Here is a 16,415-nt window from a genome sequence, read left to right on the forward strand (position 1 = left end):
GTTTGTGTACATCACGTACAGTTTGTTGTACTGCTTTTATTTTGCCTTGTTTTACTCCGCTGTCTGCAGCCAGGTCAGTATTGGAAAATAATCTGTTTTTGCTTTACCTGGAAAAGTCAAAGGTTAACTAAATATACAGTATATGTATAGGTTTTAGGAAATTTTTATTATTTTTTTTTTTGGGGGGGGGGGGGGGGTGGGTTAGGGTATTTTTGGACATAAAACGAGTTAAATGTAATATTCCCCCCAGGCCAGTAGTTGGCGATAAAGGCTTTCACACCGTACTTGTTTTACCCAGCGTTCATCATGGGATAGGGCACAGGGTGGATGCCGGCCCGCTCAAGCTTGCCATATTTGTTGAGAGTTGCTAAGAAACCAAACGGGAAGTGGCCTGGTGCTTTTTCCTGTTTGGACCCAAAGTAGGCTGCAGCTCTGCAATACGGGTTTGACATTTTTACAATGAAAAGCCATGGCTTTACTTTTACTGAGGAGAAAGGAAGAGGAGATGATGAGTGGCAGCAAGAAAATGGAATGCATTCATCCAGTTAAAAAGCCACGGTGGGATCTTAAGGATTTCAGGCTCCTCCGTGAGCTACATCTAATTGGAGACTGAGAAGCTTCTCTATGCTTTTTTTCACTAGAGCCTAGACAAACACCAAAATATCTTGCTCTTTCACTCTGAAATCACTCCGTCACTCACTCTCTCATTGGAATCATCGTCTGACGTCACTGCGGCACGACGCCCAAATTGAAAATTTTTCAATCCGGCACAAAACCCCCGCTGCGGTTAAAGCCCGCCCCCCACGCAGCCAGGCGGCGCAACACGGCATTCTGTTGGTGCGTTGGAGCAGCACACACCCGATCAATGGGTTCATCAACGGCGCACTGCGCTTTGCTATGGGCGGTGGGAAAAGGCCTTAAAAAACACACGATACTAATTCACTGCTTTTCCTCTGGTTATATCTAAAAGCATATTTCCACATAATAGCCATAATAGCCAATTACTCATTTCAACTGACAGGTGACTTTTAGGGTTAAGGCATACTTAGGTAGGGTAGGCCTGTATCTTTATAAAAGGCATTAATACAACTATATATACACACGTTTAATCATTTCCACAATAATATCATTTTATCATAGAAAAAAAATACATAGAAACGCAAAGAACCTACGGCTTGCCCGAGTCACACTAGGCAGAAGATATCTGAAGACAAAGTATAGTAGCTCCCTGGAACATTAAAAAAATGGATGCACACAACAATCTGGAGTGAGCAGACATGATACCGGAACGCTACTAGCCGGATAATTGCCTTTGCCAAACAAAGATCTTTTTCATTCAAATGTTTGCGTTTTGATTCTCCAAATGGAATTACTATTACTGCTTCCATCTTATCTGTGTGTTTTTAATCAGGCAGAAAAAAAAACAGACAGCATTTGCTGGGTTCTCAGGACCACTTCATACTCTCTGTTCCAAAATTTCAAACAGAAATTGGGAGAAGGGCTTTTGCTGCACCTACAGCCTAGAATTTGCTCCAGAACGACTTAAAGATCAAGTAACTGGTGCCCTTAAATGTTTTTTAAATCTATGATGTAAGACATGGAAGCAGTTTCTATATAATGTCGATGTTTTAGCGCTGATGCTTGAAGAACGGATTTGTAGGAATTAGTCAGAGATGATTGAATCCAAAATGTCTTCATTTGTACTGTGTCTTTCCTTGTATGTCTAACTTCTGCTGTTTTGTTTTTTTTGCTCGTCTCGGCCAGGTCTCTATTGAAAAAGAGGTTTTTAATCTCAATGAGACCAACTCCGTTAAATGAAATATGTTAAATGAATGAGACCAAATTCATTTTTTTTTTTTTTATTTAAAAAATGGTGTTGTATAAACAGACCCTGAATCACTGCCATTTCCGTGCGCATTACTAGCAAAACCGGAGACTACATGGACAACAAGCTAATCGGAGCTATGATGTCAAATTCTATTTCTTCTCCATTGTCTGGATTCATGAGTGTGTTTGATGTCATGGACTAAACAGGATGTGCTGGCAAAATATGGCAGACAAGTGGACAAAAGAGGACAGTGTGGTATGGAAATGCATCCATACACACACGTTTTCACGCACACACTAGTGTATTTGAGACTGTTAAAAAATGCCAAGGGATCAAGGGTGCGCACAACATTTATAGTCCTCAAACGATTCCTCTCAGACCTGCTAGGACGGGGAAAAGGGGATGTACAGGAGTCGAGCCAACGGACATTTCCGAATGAAAACAGGATACAGCTGGTCAAGCATTGACCATCGACATAGCCTCTTGTATTGTACACAGGGTGTCTTGGGAGGCCAATATATTCAACGCAACATATTTTCTACTGAAAAATGTGTCAAACACAATAAGAATTGAAGAAAATAAAAACTAAATGTTATCTTGCCAAAACACCTGTTGACCTCTTGTTGACGAATCATGTAGGCATTAGCACTGAGATAGGTCTTTGGTTCACTTACTGTTCCGGGTGGTGTTGTCCCAGTCCCTGGCCTCAACGATTAACGTGTACGTCCGCTGAAAAAAAAGAAGACAAAAGAAGTTAAGTTGATACTGCCGTTTTGAGGGTCATATAATTATAGCGCTGTGATGCATACATTTGCATTTTCTAATTTCAGAATGACAATGAATTTCCCAATAATAGACTTTAATATCTTGATCACAACCACAGACTTTTATCACTCTCTCACATCCTGTGACAATCTTGAAGAGATTTCCCAACAATACGTATGGCGGTCATATGACGGCATACAGTACATCTCGTGTCTTCCTTTGTGTATAAAGAGGAAGGATCCCCCCCCCCACCCACCCCACAGTGAAGCTCAGAATCACAATCATCTTTATTTGCCAAGTATGTCCAAAAAACACACAAGGAATTTGTCTCCGGTAGTTGGAGCCGCTCTAGTACGACAACAGACAGTCAATTGACAGAGAACACTTTGGAGACATAAAGACATTGAGAAATAAAGGGTTGCTAGTTATCTGTTAATGCCGGTACATTATTATTATTAATTTTTTTTGACAATAGTCCTCTCGCATTTAGAGCAGTTCGAAGACTAATATTGCAATAGTCCGGTGCAATGACCATTGTGCAAAGGGCGCAGAGACTTCAGGCGAGTAGTGCGATAATCTGCGATCACGTTGATTGTGCAAATGTTGCAGATACTCCTCAATCAGTGTGCAAATGGAGCAGATGCTACTCTGGCATGAGTGGCCAGTATTGGTCAACAACAGATATGCAAATTGTGCAGCCTGGCGAGACTACTACAGTGAGTGCACGAGTAATATATAATATAATTGGCTCGACAGAAATGTGACAACAAACTCAAGTCAAAAAATTCCCAGCATGTTGTAATGGAATTGTAAATTAGGTGTTTAAGAAGTTGATGGCAAGAGGGAAGAAGCTGTTGGAATGTCTGCTAGTTCTAGTTTGCATTGATCGGTAGAGTCTACCTGAGGGAAGGAGCTGGAAGAGCTGGTGACCGGGATGCGGAGGGTCCGAGAGGATTTTGCACGTTCTTGTCTTAGTTCTGGCAGCATGCAAGTCCTCAAGGGTGGGTAGGGGGATACCGACAATCCTTTCAGCAGGTTCCCAATAATCATACAATGCATTACCAGTGGGGATGGCCATTTGACTAAATTCCCTTCAATGATGAGTGGGAATGATTAATGATCAATACATCGATTGCTTTTTTTCTTGGTTAATTTCTCCCTATTTTTAAATTGGACAGGACAATATCTCTCTCTGAATATATAAACACCTGTTTCCATGTCAATGTTCATATTGAGCAAAATCAGGAGTTACAGCATAGGCCTAATGGAAGTAACAGTAACTCATCTTCCCATAGGTGATGGCCTGTTTTTTTTCATTAAAATGGCAACCTCATTGAGACTGAATTGACGGTGCCTTTGCTGTTTGCAGGAATACATTTAACTTCATTTGACCTCAATCATCAGTTTTAATCCAAACCATCATCAAGGAATTAAACTAGAGGTGCAACAAACGATTAATCGACAACTAATAAAAATTTAAAATAAACAAAAAAAAGATTATGCGCTCCGAAGTTGGTCGAAATATGTATTAAGTTAATATTTGTGTTTCCTATAAAGGCATCTTCATTTTCATTTTAGGTGTGTTAGTCTGGTCTCAGCTCTTAAACGCAGCCACAAACCTCCTGTGTTATGTTGTCACATCCTAAAAATACTAGCTGCTCAAGTGGAGTTCCACAATATGCTCATTATGCCTTTTTTTTTTTTTTTTTTTTTTTAAACGAATAACTCAATAAGCGTTTTTTATATTTACAAAAAAAGGCTAAGAAGAAAAAAAATACGAAGTTTAAACTGAAATTTGTTTTATTTTTTGTTTGTTTGAAATTGCCTCACCGAAAATATTTCTAGACAAGAAAATACAGTTTGGGGCGGGATCTGCCTCACAGTTCTGAGGACCGGGGTTCAAATCCCAGCCCCGCCTGTGTGGAGTTTGTATGTTCTCCCCGTTCCTGCGTGGGTGTCCTCCGGGTATTCCGGTTTCCTCCCTCATCCCAAAAACATGCGTGGTAGGTTGATTGAAGACAAAATTTCCCGTAGGTGTTAATGTGAGTGCAAATAGTTGTTGCCCTGCGATTGGCTGGCGACAAGTTCAGGGTGTACCCTGCCTCGTGCTCGAAGATAGCTGGGATAGGCTCCAGCATGCCCGCAAAATTAGTAAGGATAAGTGGTACAGAAAATGGATGTGAATTTATCCATTTTCTGAGTCGCTTCTCCTCACAAGGGTCGCGGGCGTGCTGGAGCCTATCCCAGCTGTCATCGGGCAGGAGGCGGGTTACACCCTGAACTGGTTGCCAGCCAATCGCAGGGCACATACAAACAAACAACCAGTCGCACTCACAGTCGCACCTACGGGCAATTTAGAATCTCCAATTAATGCATGTTTTGGGGATGTGGGAGGAAACCGGAGTGCCCGGAGAAAACCCACGCAGGCATGGGAGAACATGCCAACTCCACACAGGTGGGACTGGGGATTGAACCCGGGTCCTCAGAACTGTGAGGCTGACGCTCTAACCAGTCGTCCACCGTGCCGCCGGATGTGAATTTAAGAAATAAAAAAGTTGATTTTCTCAAAAATGAAAAACAATTCGTCATTCATTTTTAAGTGAAATGGCTTATTTTTTTCGTGTATTCATAACTGCTCTTTAACTAAGCAAAAATATAATGAATTCGAATACCCGATTATTCGATACAAATTTTGGTAGGATACTCAAATACTAAAATATTCGATAGCTGCAGCCCTAATGAGAACTACGTCATCTAGACAAATGATCCATATGTAAACTTATTTATTATTAAGTTATTTCAACTGACTTTCATTACACATCACTACTTACTTTTGTTGCAATATCGAATGTTTCAACAACAAAGACCCGAACCATCTATGCTTCAAGGGTAAATGAACTCTCACCAAATATGAAGTCCATTAAGAAGGTGACTTTAGCAATATTAGCTTCAGTATGAGAGCTGAATTCAGACTGGCTTTGTCCTTGCTTGTCAGACACTGAGGTACAGTAAATAAGCAGCTAATGGGATTATCTTGTTTCAGTTATGCTTTGCTCCGAACACATCATGCAATGGATTAATATAAACACTCTCTGCATATTTGTAATGTCATGTAATATGCAGTTAAACAGATGAAAGGGAGTGCAAGCTCAGTGAAGTCATTGTAATACAAAAAATATTACTTTCTTCCACAGAGGCTTCAGAAGTTTGAACAAGTGTCCTTAATGGCTTATGACAATATAATACAAAATAAAATCTTTAGAAAGTTGATTGTGTATTATTCAACTTTTTTGGTTTCTATAAAGGACTAAGTTTCTCAACAAAACTAAAAATGTATTTTACAATAAAGTCCTTAAAATGGTATTTCACAGACAAAAAAAATAAATAAAAAATGTCTGCTTCAAAGCCTCCAAGCAGATCCTCTTCAGATTCAAATGAACAAACCAACTGTACCAAAATAGATTAATTTTAGCTGTCTGATTCTTGTTGAGAAATGCAGCATAACAATGCCAACATAGTCAACAGAAAACAAAGGGGTGGGGGAGGAAATATGCATGCACTTGAGCATTAAGGGTCAGTAGTCTGAGCATACAATGGGTGAAAAAGCACAATTGACCTTGGTTGGCAAGCTTGTTCGGTGATTGGTGGCCGTGCATTAAACAGCATGTGAATACATTTGCAAATGTTACCTAGGGTGTGTTCACACCTGGCACATTTGGTGCCGTTAAAACAAACCGGTGTGTACCAAACAAGCAGACCTTGTTTATTCACCAGAATTAAATGTCAGGAGGAAGCATCATAAAAATCAAGAACCATCCAACCATCTTCGATGCCACTGATCCTCATAATGGTTGCGGGTCAGCTGGAGCCTATCCCAGTTGTCTTTGGGCGAGAGGCAGGGTGCAACCAAGACTGGAAATCACAAAACATGAATGTGTAGCTCTGATTGCATAACTTTTATTTTTTCAGTTGGCAGAGTGATGAATATACCTGTTTTTTTTTTTTTTGGTAAAGCAGCAGCAATGTTGCTCTCAACAGATTCCATCATATTCCCATCTGTGCGCAACAGAGAAACCTCTGGTGTGTTTCTTTTGGAGTCGTTGGGTTGCACCATATACTTTTTAATGGTCAACTTTTGGTCCAATTTTAACAATGCCAGAATGAATTTAAGTGAACCAGGACCAAATGTGTGATGCAAAACGCACCATGTATCATTTTCTGCTTTGGTCTGGACCAGGAAACCAAATCATATTATGTGACCACACCCTTAGATGTTGGTAAACTCTGGTCTGGTGTGGACATCTCAACACTGAAAAACATTTCACTTGCGTTGAAGCTGATTAAGCTATTAAACTACAATCTTTTTCCCATATAAATAGAGCAATAACCTTAATACATTTGAAGAGGATATCGTATCATTTTCAGAATAGTTGCTTATTGTGTTACTTTCAGTACAATGTTGACATTAGCCGGTTTCTAAGCAACTATGATGTTTGTGGTGACAGAGCAAAAATCCAGAAAATTCTGCCTGCTGTCAATGATGCGTGCTCGCACGGGTACATTCACCCTCCATAGGAGTAATCAAGCCGGTGTGCTGCAGGGCACACTGCTAGGCAACCAGCTGACCTAAATAGCACTCATTATGTCACCATCAGAGACAGTTGTAGTAGCCACAATGTGACCTCTACTGTAGTGTCTCTGGTGGGACATTAGACCCAAGAGGAGTTTGGCGGTGGGCCATATTACCAGAATTAGAACTTGGGGTTACTCAAATGAAGCGGGAAAGAGAAATTGCGGGTTAGGAGGTGGGTGATCTGTCACATGTTGTGCGTGTGTATGTGTGTGTGTGTTGTTGATCTGGGGGACCAACAAGCTGGTAGGCTGGTGGCTGCAGGATTAAGTTGGCTTGTCTGGCAATGGGTGGTGGCGGGATGAAGGGGAGGGGAGTGTTATTGTAGAGACACTAGATTGAATGGAAGAGAAGTAGATGGAAGAGAATGGAAGATGAAGGTACAGAGGGCTTGGTTTGAGGTGCCCCAATTTTTGATACTGCGTCAGGTGGATATAAGGTTTGCTAGAATTGAAGACCGACCAGGCTTTGGTAAGGAGAAGAGTTGGGGGTTTTGGCGAATAGTCTCTCAACGAACACCAGTCCAGAATCAACCAGTCCTAGCGCAGACGCACGACAGATGCAGCCTCAATGACGGATTATTTGACATGAACGTGGATCATCCCACGACATGTAGCTCGGCTTCTGACCTTTCCACCCCCCAACTCCCTCCCCCACCTCAATAGAGTGGGCTAGTCTGAGCATGTGGGTGGGTGGGTGTGTACATATGCCAATACACTGAAGCGGTACGATGAGTGGCAAAGCGTGCATTAGCGACTCACTGGGCGGGAAACCCTTAAATCCTTCAAATGACTCAGAATCAATGACTGATAAACAGGTGTCCAAACTATACCCACGCACCTTCTGGAACCCAGACTTCCTTACATGCCTGCTGCATGTTGTAAATGCCTGGATAAACAGTAGGCACAGTCCGTGTGTGTTGGGCTTGAGCAAAGCCACGGACTTGTCTGGTTTCCCACAGACCATCCCAGTCTGTGATTAGCTGGATTAAGTGACAGCTGCCCAAATGGTCGGAACAAGATAGATGATGGGCAGGGGGGTGGGGGGGCAAATGAGGGAGGGAGTGGGGGAGAAGAGGCGCTACTGAACAAAGACCCTTGTCCCAACACCGTAACTCACCCCCATCCCAATCAAAACCATTGTCCTGGATGAGAGACAGTCATCTTGAGGGACAATTAGCAATCAGCATTTGCACCAGCGATCTGGGCCAGATTAGTAGATGGAGTCAAAAAGACAACACAATTGCTTGTGGTTTAGGCACACACAGTGATCATCTGTCCAACAGATTGCAAAATAAAAGTCTAATTTTATTATCCTCGAAAGGCCATTTTCCCTCTTTGAATCTTCAAGCAGCTGCATAAAATACTTTGTCTGAGAGTATGAAGAAGCTGCCGTCAATCAAAGCTCCAACCCCCCCCCCCCGCCCGTCCCCTAATGGATGAGAGGATTTACAAGGAGAAATCATAAATCATCATAATCATAGCATTTTTTGATTAAAAATGCAATAGGTGTTTCTGTCTCATGTAATAGGTGACTCTGCTTGCAAGGATTTAAAACTTTCAATGTATGCACTAAATAATAATAATAATCATGATTATGTTGACTGATATTGGAATCGCGATTAGTAAACTATTCACCGATTTCAAAGCTTGGTATTTATTCTTATACCAAAACACAACTTTAAATATAACTTAAAAGAACAATCAGAAAATAAATTAGTAGCAAGTAAAATAATAACATATTAGAATAACAACAACAAATAAAAGCATAACTGCTGTTCCTGCTGTGCATGCCTAAGCCTCTTAGGGGCAGTGTGGTGCACCCATGGAGATACATTATGATGAAAAGAGTAGAAGAAGTCACGATTTAACTATAACTCGTTTTTGACAGATAAGAATCAATGTCTGCGTGTCTTCTTATATCACCTGTCTTTATTGTGTTATTACAGTGTTTCGCGTGAATATTTGTTATTCGAAGGTAAAACCCCTCCCGTAATTTCTAATGCTAATTTTTGCTAGTCCGTTCATAGGGTTTTCGACTGAGTATTAGCATTAAGCCAGCGATGTTTCTAGAATGAATTCAATGTTGCATTTACATATACAGTGTGTGTGGTAACTTTAGTTGTGTTTTTTGTTTTACAGTATACTCAAACAGCTTAAAACACGCACAGGGAGGGCAGAATAACATACGACACATGCATGCTGCAAGCAACAGTGGTGCATTCAGTGTGCTTTTACAACACAGGATCCTGCATGCACACCCTGTGCTGTTCGGCACATTAACCGTTTTTCTTCGATTATAATGTTTTTATGATCGTGGAAAGCCAACATCCAAATCATGATTAAATGTTGATTCATCGCCCAGCCCTAGTTCTTGTTATACTCGGGTGGTTATTACAAATTGTCCTACACCTGTGGAAGCAACTCATATAACAAATATGTCTACAGAAAGCCACAGGTGTAGATTTCCTCACCAGGTGAGTAGTGGATGGGTTGGTGGGTGGGAACCTTCACTGCTGCTGCTCCAGAGGCATTTTGTGGTCTAAATAAAAAAAGGCCGGGAAATAGTGGGAGGCAGCAGTGGGAAGTGGAAGCTGGGGCAGGTTGGGGTCACTAAGCATGGGGATCTGCACACTTCTTTTTCTAAAGAGGGGTCAGCGCTCTGCATGTGGGGCGATGTGCGTGTTTGCATTCGAAGAATACTAAGAATGTGAGATCCAGGCCTGGTGTGTAATCCCATGCAAAATCCCAGTCGGCCAACAGTCCGCTATCAGTGGGAGCGTCTGCGATGAGGATCAGCAGAATGATTGACTCATTTGTGCCTCCCGGGGAAATGTTGCATCTCAGATTTTGCTTTCGGGATCACACTATGCCATCTCTTACCATTTCCATATTCGGTGAAGATAGAAACAAAAATAAAAGCCTGAAAAATTTATTTAATACGCCATGTTGCATTGCAAGGTGACACGAACGGCCGATGTTCCTGCTCCTCCACGTAAAGTGTCATAACGTCTCCTGATTTATTGCCTTCTGATGGAACATGAGGTCATCACGATTCATCCCGTGGCCAGTAATCGCTGCGTGTAATCTTCATTAATCTGTGATGTCAATCCCAGCTTTTAGTTTTACTAGGGCTGAGTCTACACTATCCCAGCGAGGGCAACGCGCCACGCCGTCTCTGCTGGATCGAAAGACCAGCGGGTTTCTTTTTGCGATACCCCTTTCATCAGATCTATGGCGAGCACGCCAAATGGGGATAAATAAATGCAATTCTCATATATAAATGAAACAAATAAAAAATAAATGGGGAATAATAGTCTCATAAAGTCATGTTACTGGGTTCTGGTGCCTCTTTATTTTCTAATTAGTCATTAACTGGGATAACTATTTGGTATTATTAACTTGTAATGATACAGATGGCTGAGGGCTGAAGATGAGGACACAAAAAAAAAAAAAAAAAAAAAAAAAAAAAAAAAAAGAAGCAACTTGGTGCCAGGAGGGTGTACCCGATCATAAATCTCTACTTGTCTAGCCCCTCAATCTGTTCAGAGGCAAGGATGAAAGACCTCCAGTGGCTAAATCCTTGCAAATGGGAAAAGAATGTTGGCAGTACAATATTTAGTATTGGTTATTTTGGCTGTTTTGGGCACTTGCTAACATTTTAACTCAGTTTGTCAATTTTGGGGTTCACTTTGCAAATTAGTTTCCTTAAGTCACCCCCTTTCTATGTAAAAGGAATGTGACGTGTGTGTCACTTGACTAGTTGTTAAAGCCTTTTCAACAAACCATTACCGTTCAGGCCCTTTGGGAAAATGAATAATCAATTCATGATTTGTTATTTTAAATATAATTTCTAAAGAAAATGGTCAAATGTTCTGAATGCCTGTTTCCATGCCACTGTATTGAACTGAAGCGAAATGTAAAAGTGAAAATATGGCATATGGTCATTCATGTTTCAGCTCTAACTTTAATTATGTGGCTCTAAAATGGTATAAAAGAGAATAATTGAGAAAATAAAGATGGCAACTTTGCTAATGTGCACCTGCACTGGCACAACTGAGCATATATCAGAAAAAAAAGGCAGCATAAGGCCACTAAATAAAACAAAAAAATGGGAGCGGTAACAGTTCAGACTTCCCTTCCTTTACATAATGGTAAAAAATGAATGCTATTTGTAGTCACAGGTTGTTTGCAAGAGTGCCAAGAGAGGTTACAGCAAAGACAAGGCATTTGGCTGACGAGTGCACACCGGCTGTGCGTGCACGTGCACACACACACACACACACACACGCACTAAAGCACAGGGATGCACGGCCCATTGAGCAAGTTGCTATGATGCCAACAGGGTCATTAGCCATGCAATTCCAATTCAACACACTCTAGTGCTAATTAACCAGCATGATCCAGGACTATGCAAAATGCATGTTTGCAGGGAGAACAACTCCATGGCTTGACATGCACTCTCTTTTACGATGACGGCCTAAAACTATAAAACATGAGTTTATAGTCTGTGGGAAACTAAATCTTAAGAAATCATCGATTCTAAGGTCAAACTAAAGTATCGGGGAAAAAAAAGTGTGCAGTTTTAACTGGAATTTTACTGTCATACATTTACATAAGTGTAAAACAACCCAACATGGTACTTTATTAATACTTGTAAACCAGAGCAAAACAAAACTAAAATGTTTACCTTTCTGAACAAGTTTTTTGCCCCCTTCAGCCATAATTTTCCTGAAAACTGCAAATGATATGACTTTGTTGTAAAATATGATCACGTTAGCTCTCAAAGCATCATATGTGCTCTTTGCTATTGGTCCCTTAATCCCCGAAGGTGGCTGGCTCATTTGCCTAAAAATATTGAAGAGTTGCCATAGCAAGGGAATTGCTCCGCAAACATTAGAAGGCTAGTTTCTGAGCCAAAGTAACAGGGGGCCTGAGCGCAATGCAGCACCACCTCCGCTCGAAGCCCATTATCATTTCAAACAGGTTCAACGGTACAGTGACGAGTTAACTGCCCATGTAATCACATGCGTAAATTACCTCGACAAGCCTCTGGCACCTGCACACCAGTTAAAAGGAAGGGGCTACTCGTGCCACGGTAACACATATGGCACGTTTAAACAAATTAACCACAGTGATACTGAAATGCACAAAACTGATTTACAGACGGGTCAGCGCAACGCTGACATTCAGACGCCCGCGTTGGACCGAAGCTGGAGCTAACATAGCACAGTGCCGACTGTCGCATTGTCACAAACCTTGCGGCATCTTTACCCAGTGTTGTCACAATATCGCTTTAATAGCTCTACAAAGGCAGCCTGGGGCCTCACAAAAAGCATACGGTAGACTTGCCCTGGCCGGTAAACCTCGCCCGCCCAGCTTAGGAAGTTTATTTCTGTTGTACAAGTTTCCATGACAGCTCATAACCACTTTGAATGGCGGTGTGCTCATTCAAAACATGGCCGACTCGAGTGGCACCCGGGCACCCACCTGGGCAGGTTGGATTTCCATACGACGACGCTGCCGGATATTTCACAACTGTTTTATTTTTGAATGGCTGCTTGATCGCATGCAGATACAGGGAGGGCACTTCGATGAATTGATTTATAATTAGATGCTGACATTTAATGAATAGCCTCAGCTGGTGATTGATGGGATAGCCACAATTGGTATTAGTGTCCACAATAGCAATTGAAATCAATGTCCACAATTAAGGGAAATGTGAACTGTTTCAATTTTATTTTAATTCAATTTACTTGTACAATGGACCCCTCTGTTCACGGGGGTTAGGGACAGGTCAGGACCGTGAATAGCAAAAATCAGCATCTGATGTCCATTATCATTACATTGGCCAATGTTATTTATTCATTCATTCATTTATATATTAATAAACCCCCTTAAAACTCTTGAATAAGCAGGGATAATCCGCCAATTTTTGGGATTCAACTGCTGTTAGTGCCTCGACAACCGTGTCGCCCCCCGCCCAGACCCCCCACCCCCACCCCCACTTCACTTAAACGGCAAAGTAGCTAAAGTTCGGCTCACAACTCAAACTTTGTCTCACAAGTCACAAAAATACAAAACAATCAACCAAGCAATGACTTGACTCATTTGGGCCTCCCGGGGAAATTTTGCAATGACTCAAATTTAATCACAATGGTGCAAATCACATCCATGGAGCTAAAAGACAACCATCAGCACTTTTGTTAGATGCTTATTTGGGAAACGAGATAGGTGGCACACACCTTGGAAAATTATTAAAGAATTCCAATCATTGTTAGCATTTAAGTCATATTTCCATCAAGTGGTTCTGATTAGTTTGAATCAGTAAATCCTTTAGGCTTGTGTTTCCAACAAGTTTTGTCGGAAGGATGGTGATAACAGTGAAGAGTAACACGTCACATTGCCTAAATCCCTTTCTCTGCATGAAGCTAGAGTGTTTATAAATGTCACTTTTGGCCAATACCCTGTCAACAAATCAATGGACAGTCAACCATACTGGAATACTTTAACTGGAAACTCATGAAAGTTTGCAGAAAACCAAGACCTTTACAATATAAACGCAGAAAAATGTCTTTCGTACCAAACTTCTTCTTGGCCAATAAAATCATTCTCACCCGCATTGACACACTACACACACCTATAATTACAGTATGCGCACATGGCAAAAAATTTTAACACGCTCCAAACAAAAATGTGATCTTCACAAAATAAATTCTGCGGCAGACCATAAATCAAAATCGTGAAATCCAATGTATTTTGAGGATCAGCAAGTGTGACAGGATAAGGTGGTTAGATGGTGCTGAGAGGTTTTGGGCCACGCGAGTCTCAATAAAGCAGCTGTTCTTCTGACAGTCTAATACTACACTGCAGCTTTGTTGATGAGTGAGGCGGCAACATACATTAGATGTCTGTCTGAGTGGTAAGCTGTGACAACGAGGGCCAATACACAAAATATGTGCAGTGTCTCCCTGATTATTCTATGGATTTACTTTCTTTAGGACTGTTTCTCAACCAGTGTTGCCGTGAGCTCAACAGGTGTGTTGTGGGAAATTATCCAATTTGACTTAATCGGTGTGAAAACTATGTATTTTCACGACCATAAGGCGCACTTAAAAGTTCCAAAATCTGTAAATATTGTTGTGTGACTGACTGACTGGGAGCATTTCCTGCCGACACGCTGCTTATATAGAGGAAAAGCGGACGTGACAGCATGCGGATGTTAAAGGGGGAAGGGTGTGCGTGAAAGAGGACGCCAAAGGCACGCCCCCAGTAGGTATATAGTTCCGGGGTGTGCATTGTGAAAAACAAGATCGGAAAACAAGACCGAAAATGACACCTACGAAGAGACACACTTACGAAGCACAGTTTAAACTGCAAGCTATCAGTCACGCGGAGGAACATTGGAATCGAGCAGCCGCGAGAGAATTCAAGATCAACGAATCCATGGTTCGCAAGTGGAGGAAGCAGGAAAACGAGCTTCGCCAAGTCAAGAAGACGAAGCTGAGTTTCCATGGAAACAAGGTGAGGTGGCCCGAGTTGGAAGACCAACTCGAGCAATGGATTAATGATCAAAGAACAGCCGGGAGTAGCGTCTTTACAGGCACCGTTCGACTGAGTGCAATAACTCGGAGCTTGCCATCATTCCGGGAGGCTTGACGAAGGAACTCCAACCGCTGGACATCGGTGTAAACAGGGCGTTCAAAGTGAAGTTGCGAGCGGCGTGGGAGCCATGGATGACAGATGGCGAACAGAGCTTTACTAAGACTAGGGGGCAGCTCCGGGCGAGTTACGCCACAATTTGTGAATGGATTGTGGATGCTTGGGCTAACGTGTCTGCTTGCACAGTTGTTCGAGCTTTCGTAAAAGCCGGCATCATTTCTGAGGAGCCGCACGGCAACAAGACTGACTCCGACAAGTACGAGAGGGAACCTGCCGTGTTTGATGGAGAACTTGCCCAGCTGTTGATTTCGGATACAGAAGATGAGGACTTTGATAGATTTGTGGATGAGGAGTGATCAAAAAATAACATGAGCACATTGTTAAATACTTCAATAAAGTACAACGGAACTCAGTTTTGCTCCCGCTGCCTTTTTAAAAACATACGCTAGCATGCATGCTACCGTATGTTTTAACCTAGAGTATGTTTTACCATGTATGCGCCCAATAACACGGTGCGGCTTATGTATGTGTTAAATACAGAAATAGACCCCGTAACTGAGACTGTGCCTTTTAATACGGTGCGCCTTATGGTCGTGAAAATACGATATTTATTACAAGTAATTAATATTTTTTCAACCGTTTTTTTTTTTCCAACCGTCTATACCAGTGATACAACCGTCTAGGCCAGTGATACAGGCAAAACAATTAAATGATCTTCCATTAGATAGCAAATAGTACTAAACTAACCAGTGTATCCACGTTTTGGACATTTTTGTTTGGCGGTGTGCCGTGAGATTTTTTTCTAATGTAAACTATGTACCTTGGCTCAATAAAGGTTGGGAAAGACTGTTCTAAGACCGGACATGAACATGAGCGTTAGCTGGAAGAATATCCCTTAAATATGGTGCTAGACTAGATTATTTCCATATTCAAATGATACTGTGGCAAGGCTGTAACTTGAAAGAAGAGGTAAACACAAGCTCTCGGCTGCAATACAAATACCCTGAAAGTGTCACTTTTTACGCCGCTTTAAGCACATAGCCTTGGGAGTTCTGGCCGACTAGGCAATTACAGGATCGATTCAAAGCTGGGCTAAAACAGAGGTGAGTGGCTTTGCACAGGGCAGTCCTCGGACCAAAAAGAGGAAGAATTGGGGGGGAAGGAGGCATTGCAGCGAGCAAAGATAATTGTTTACCACAGGGCTATGTAGCCGTCTCCTAGCAACAGCTTTTGACACGCTCCGTATCAGGTGTGGCTGAACCATGGTGTCCTCTGCGCAGCCTCAGACGGCGTGTTCATCTATGCACTTAACAGGCCAGTGCGGATGAAAGCCCCCCGCCACCCCCAGAATTCTTTTTTTTTTTTTTGCAAATTTACACGATTTACGTAAAAGATTTGTCTACGAGGAAAATCCACAGAATTCCACGGATCCGCACACTTTTCAATGATTAAATTCATTCATCATTAGGGATTCTGTCATTTGTGTGGAATTTATTATTGTTGAATTAAGCACTTAAAACACACAAGTTCA

General features: G+C 41.8%; 1 protein-coding gene across 2 annotated transcripts in view; it reads right to left on the reverse strand.

Annotated features, from left to right (window-relative positions):
• The window catches only part of jag2b (jagged canonical Notch ligand 2b), a 61,068-nt gene that overhangs the window by 33,806 nt on the left and 10,847 nt on the right, over positions 1-16,415 (reverse strand). For both annotated transcript variants that reach the window (XM_061704262.1, XM_061704261.1), the window contains exon 3: positions 2,503-2,557. In XM_061704262.1, coding sequence (XP_061560246.1) covers positions 2,503-2,557 — 55 coding nt within the window. The remainder of the gene's footprint in view (positions 1-2,502; positions 2,558-16,415) is intronic.

This window comes from Phycodurus eques, chromosome 18 (assembly GCF_024500275.1).
Source record: "Phycodurus eques isolate BA_2022a chromosome 18, UOR_Pequ_1.1, whole genome shotgun sequence".
NCBI lineage: Eukaryota > Metazoa > Chordata > Actinopteri > Syngnathiformes > Syngnathidae > Phycodurus > Phycodurus eques.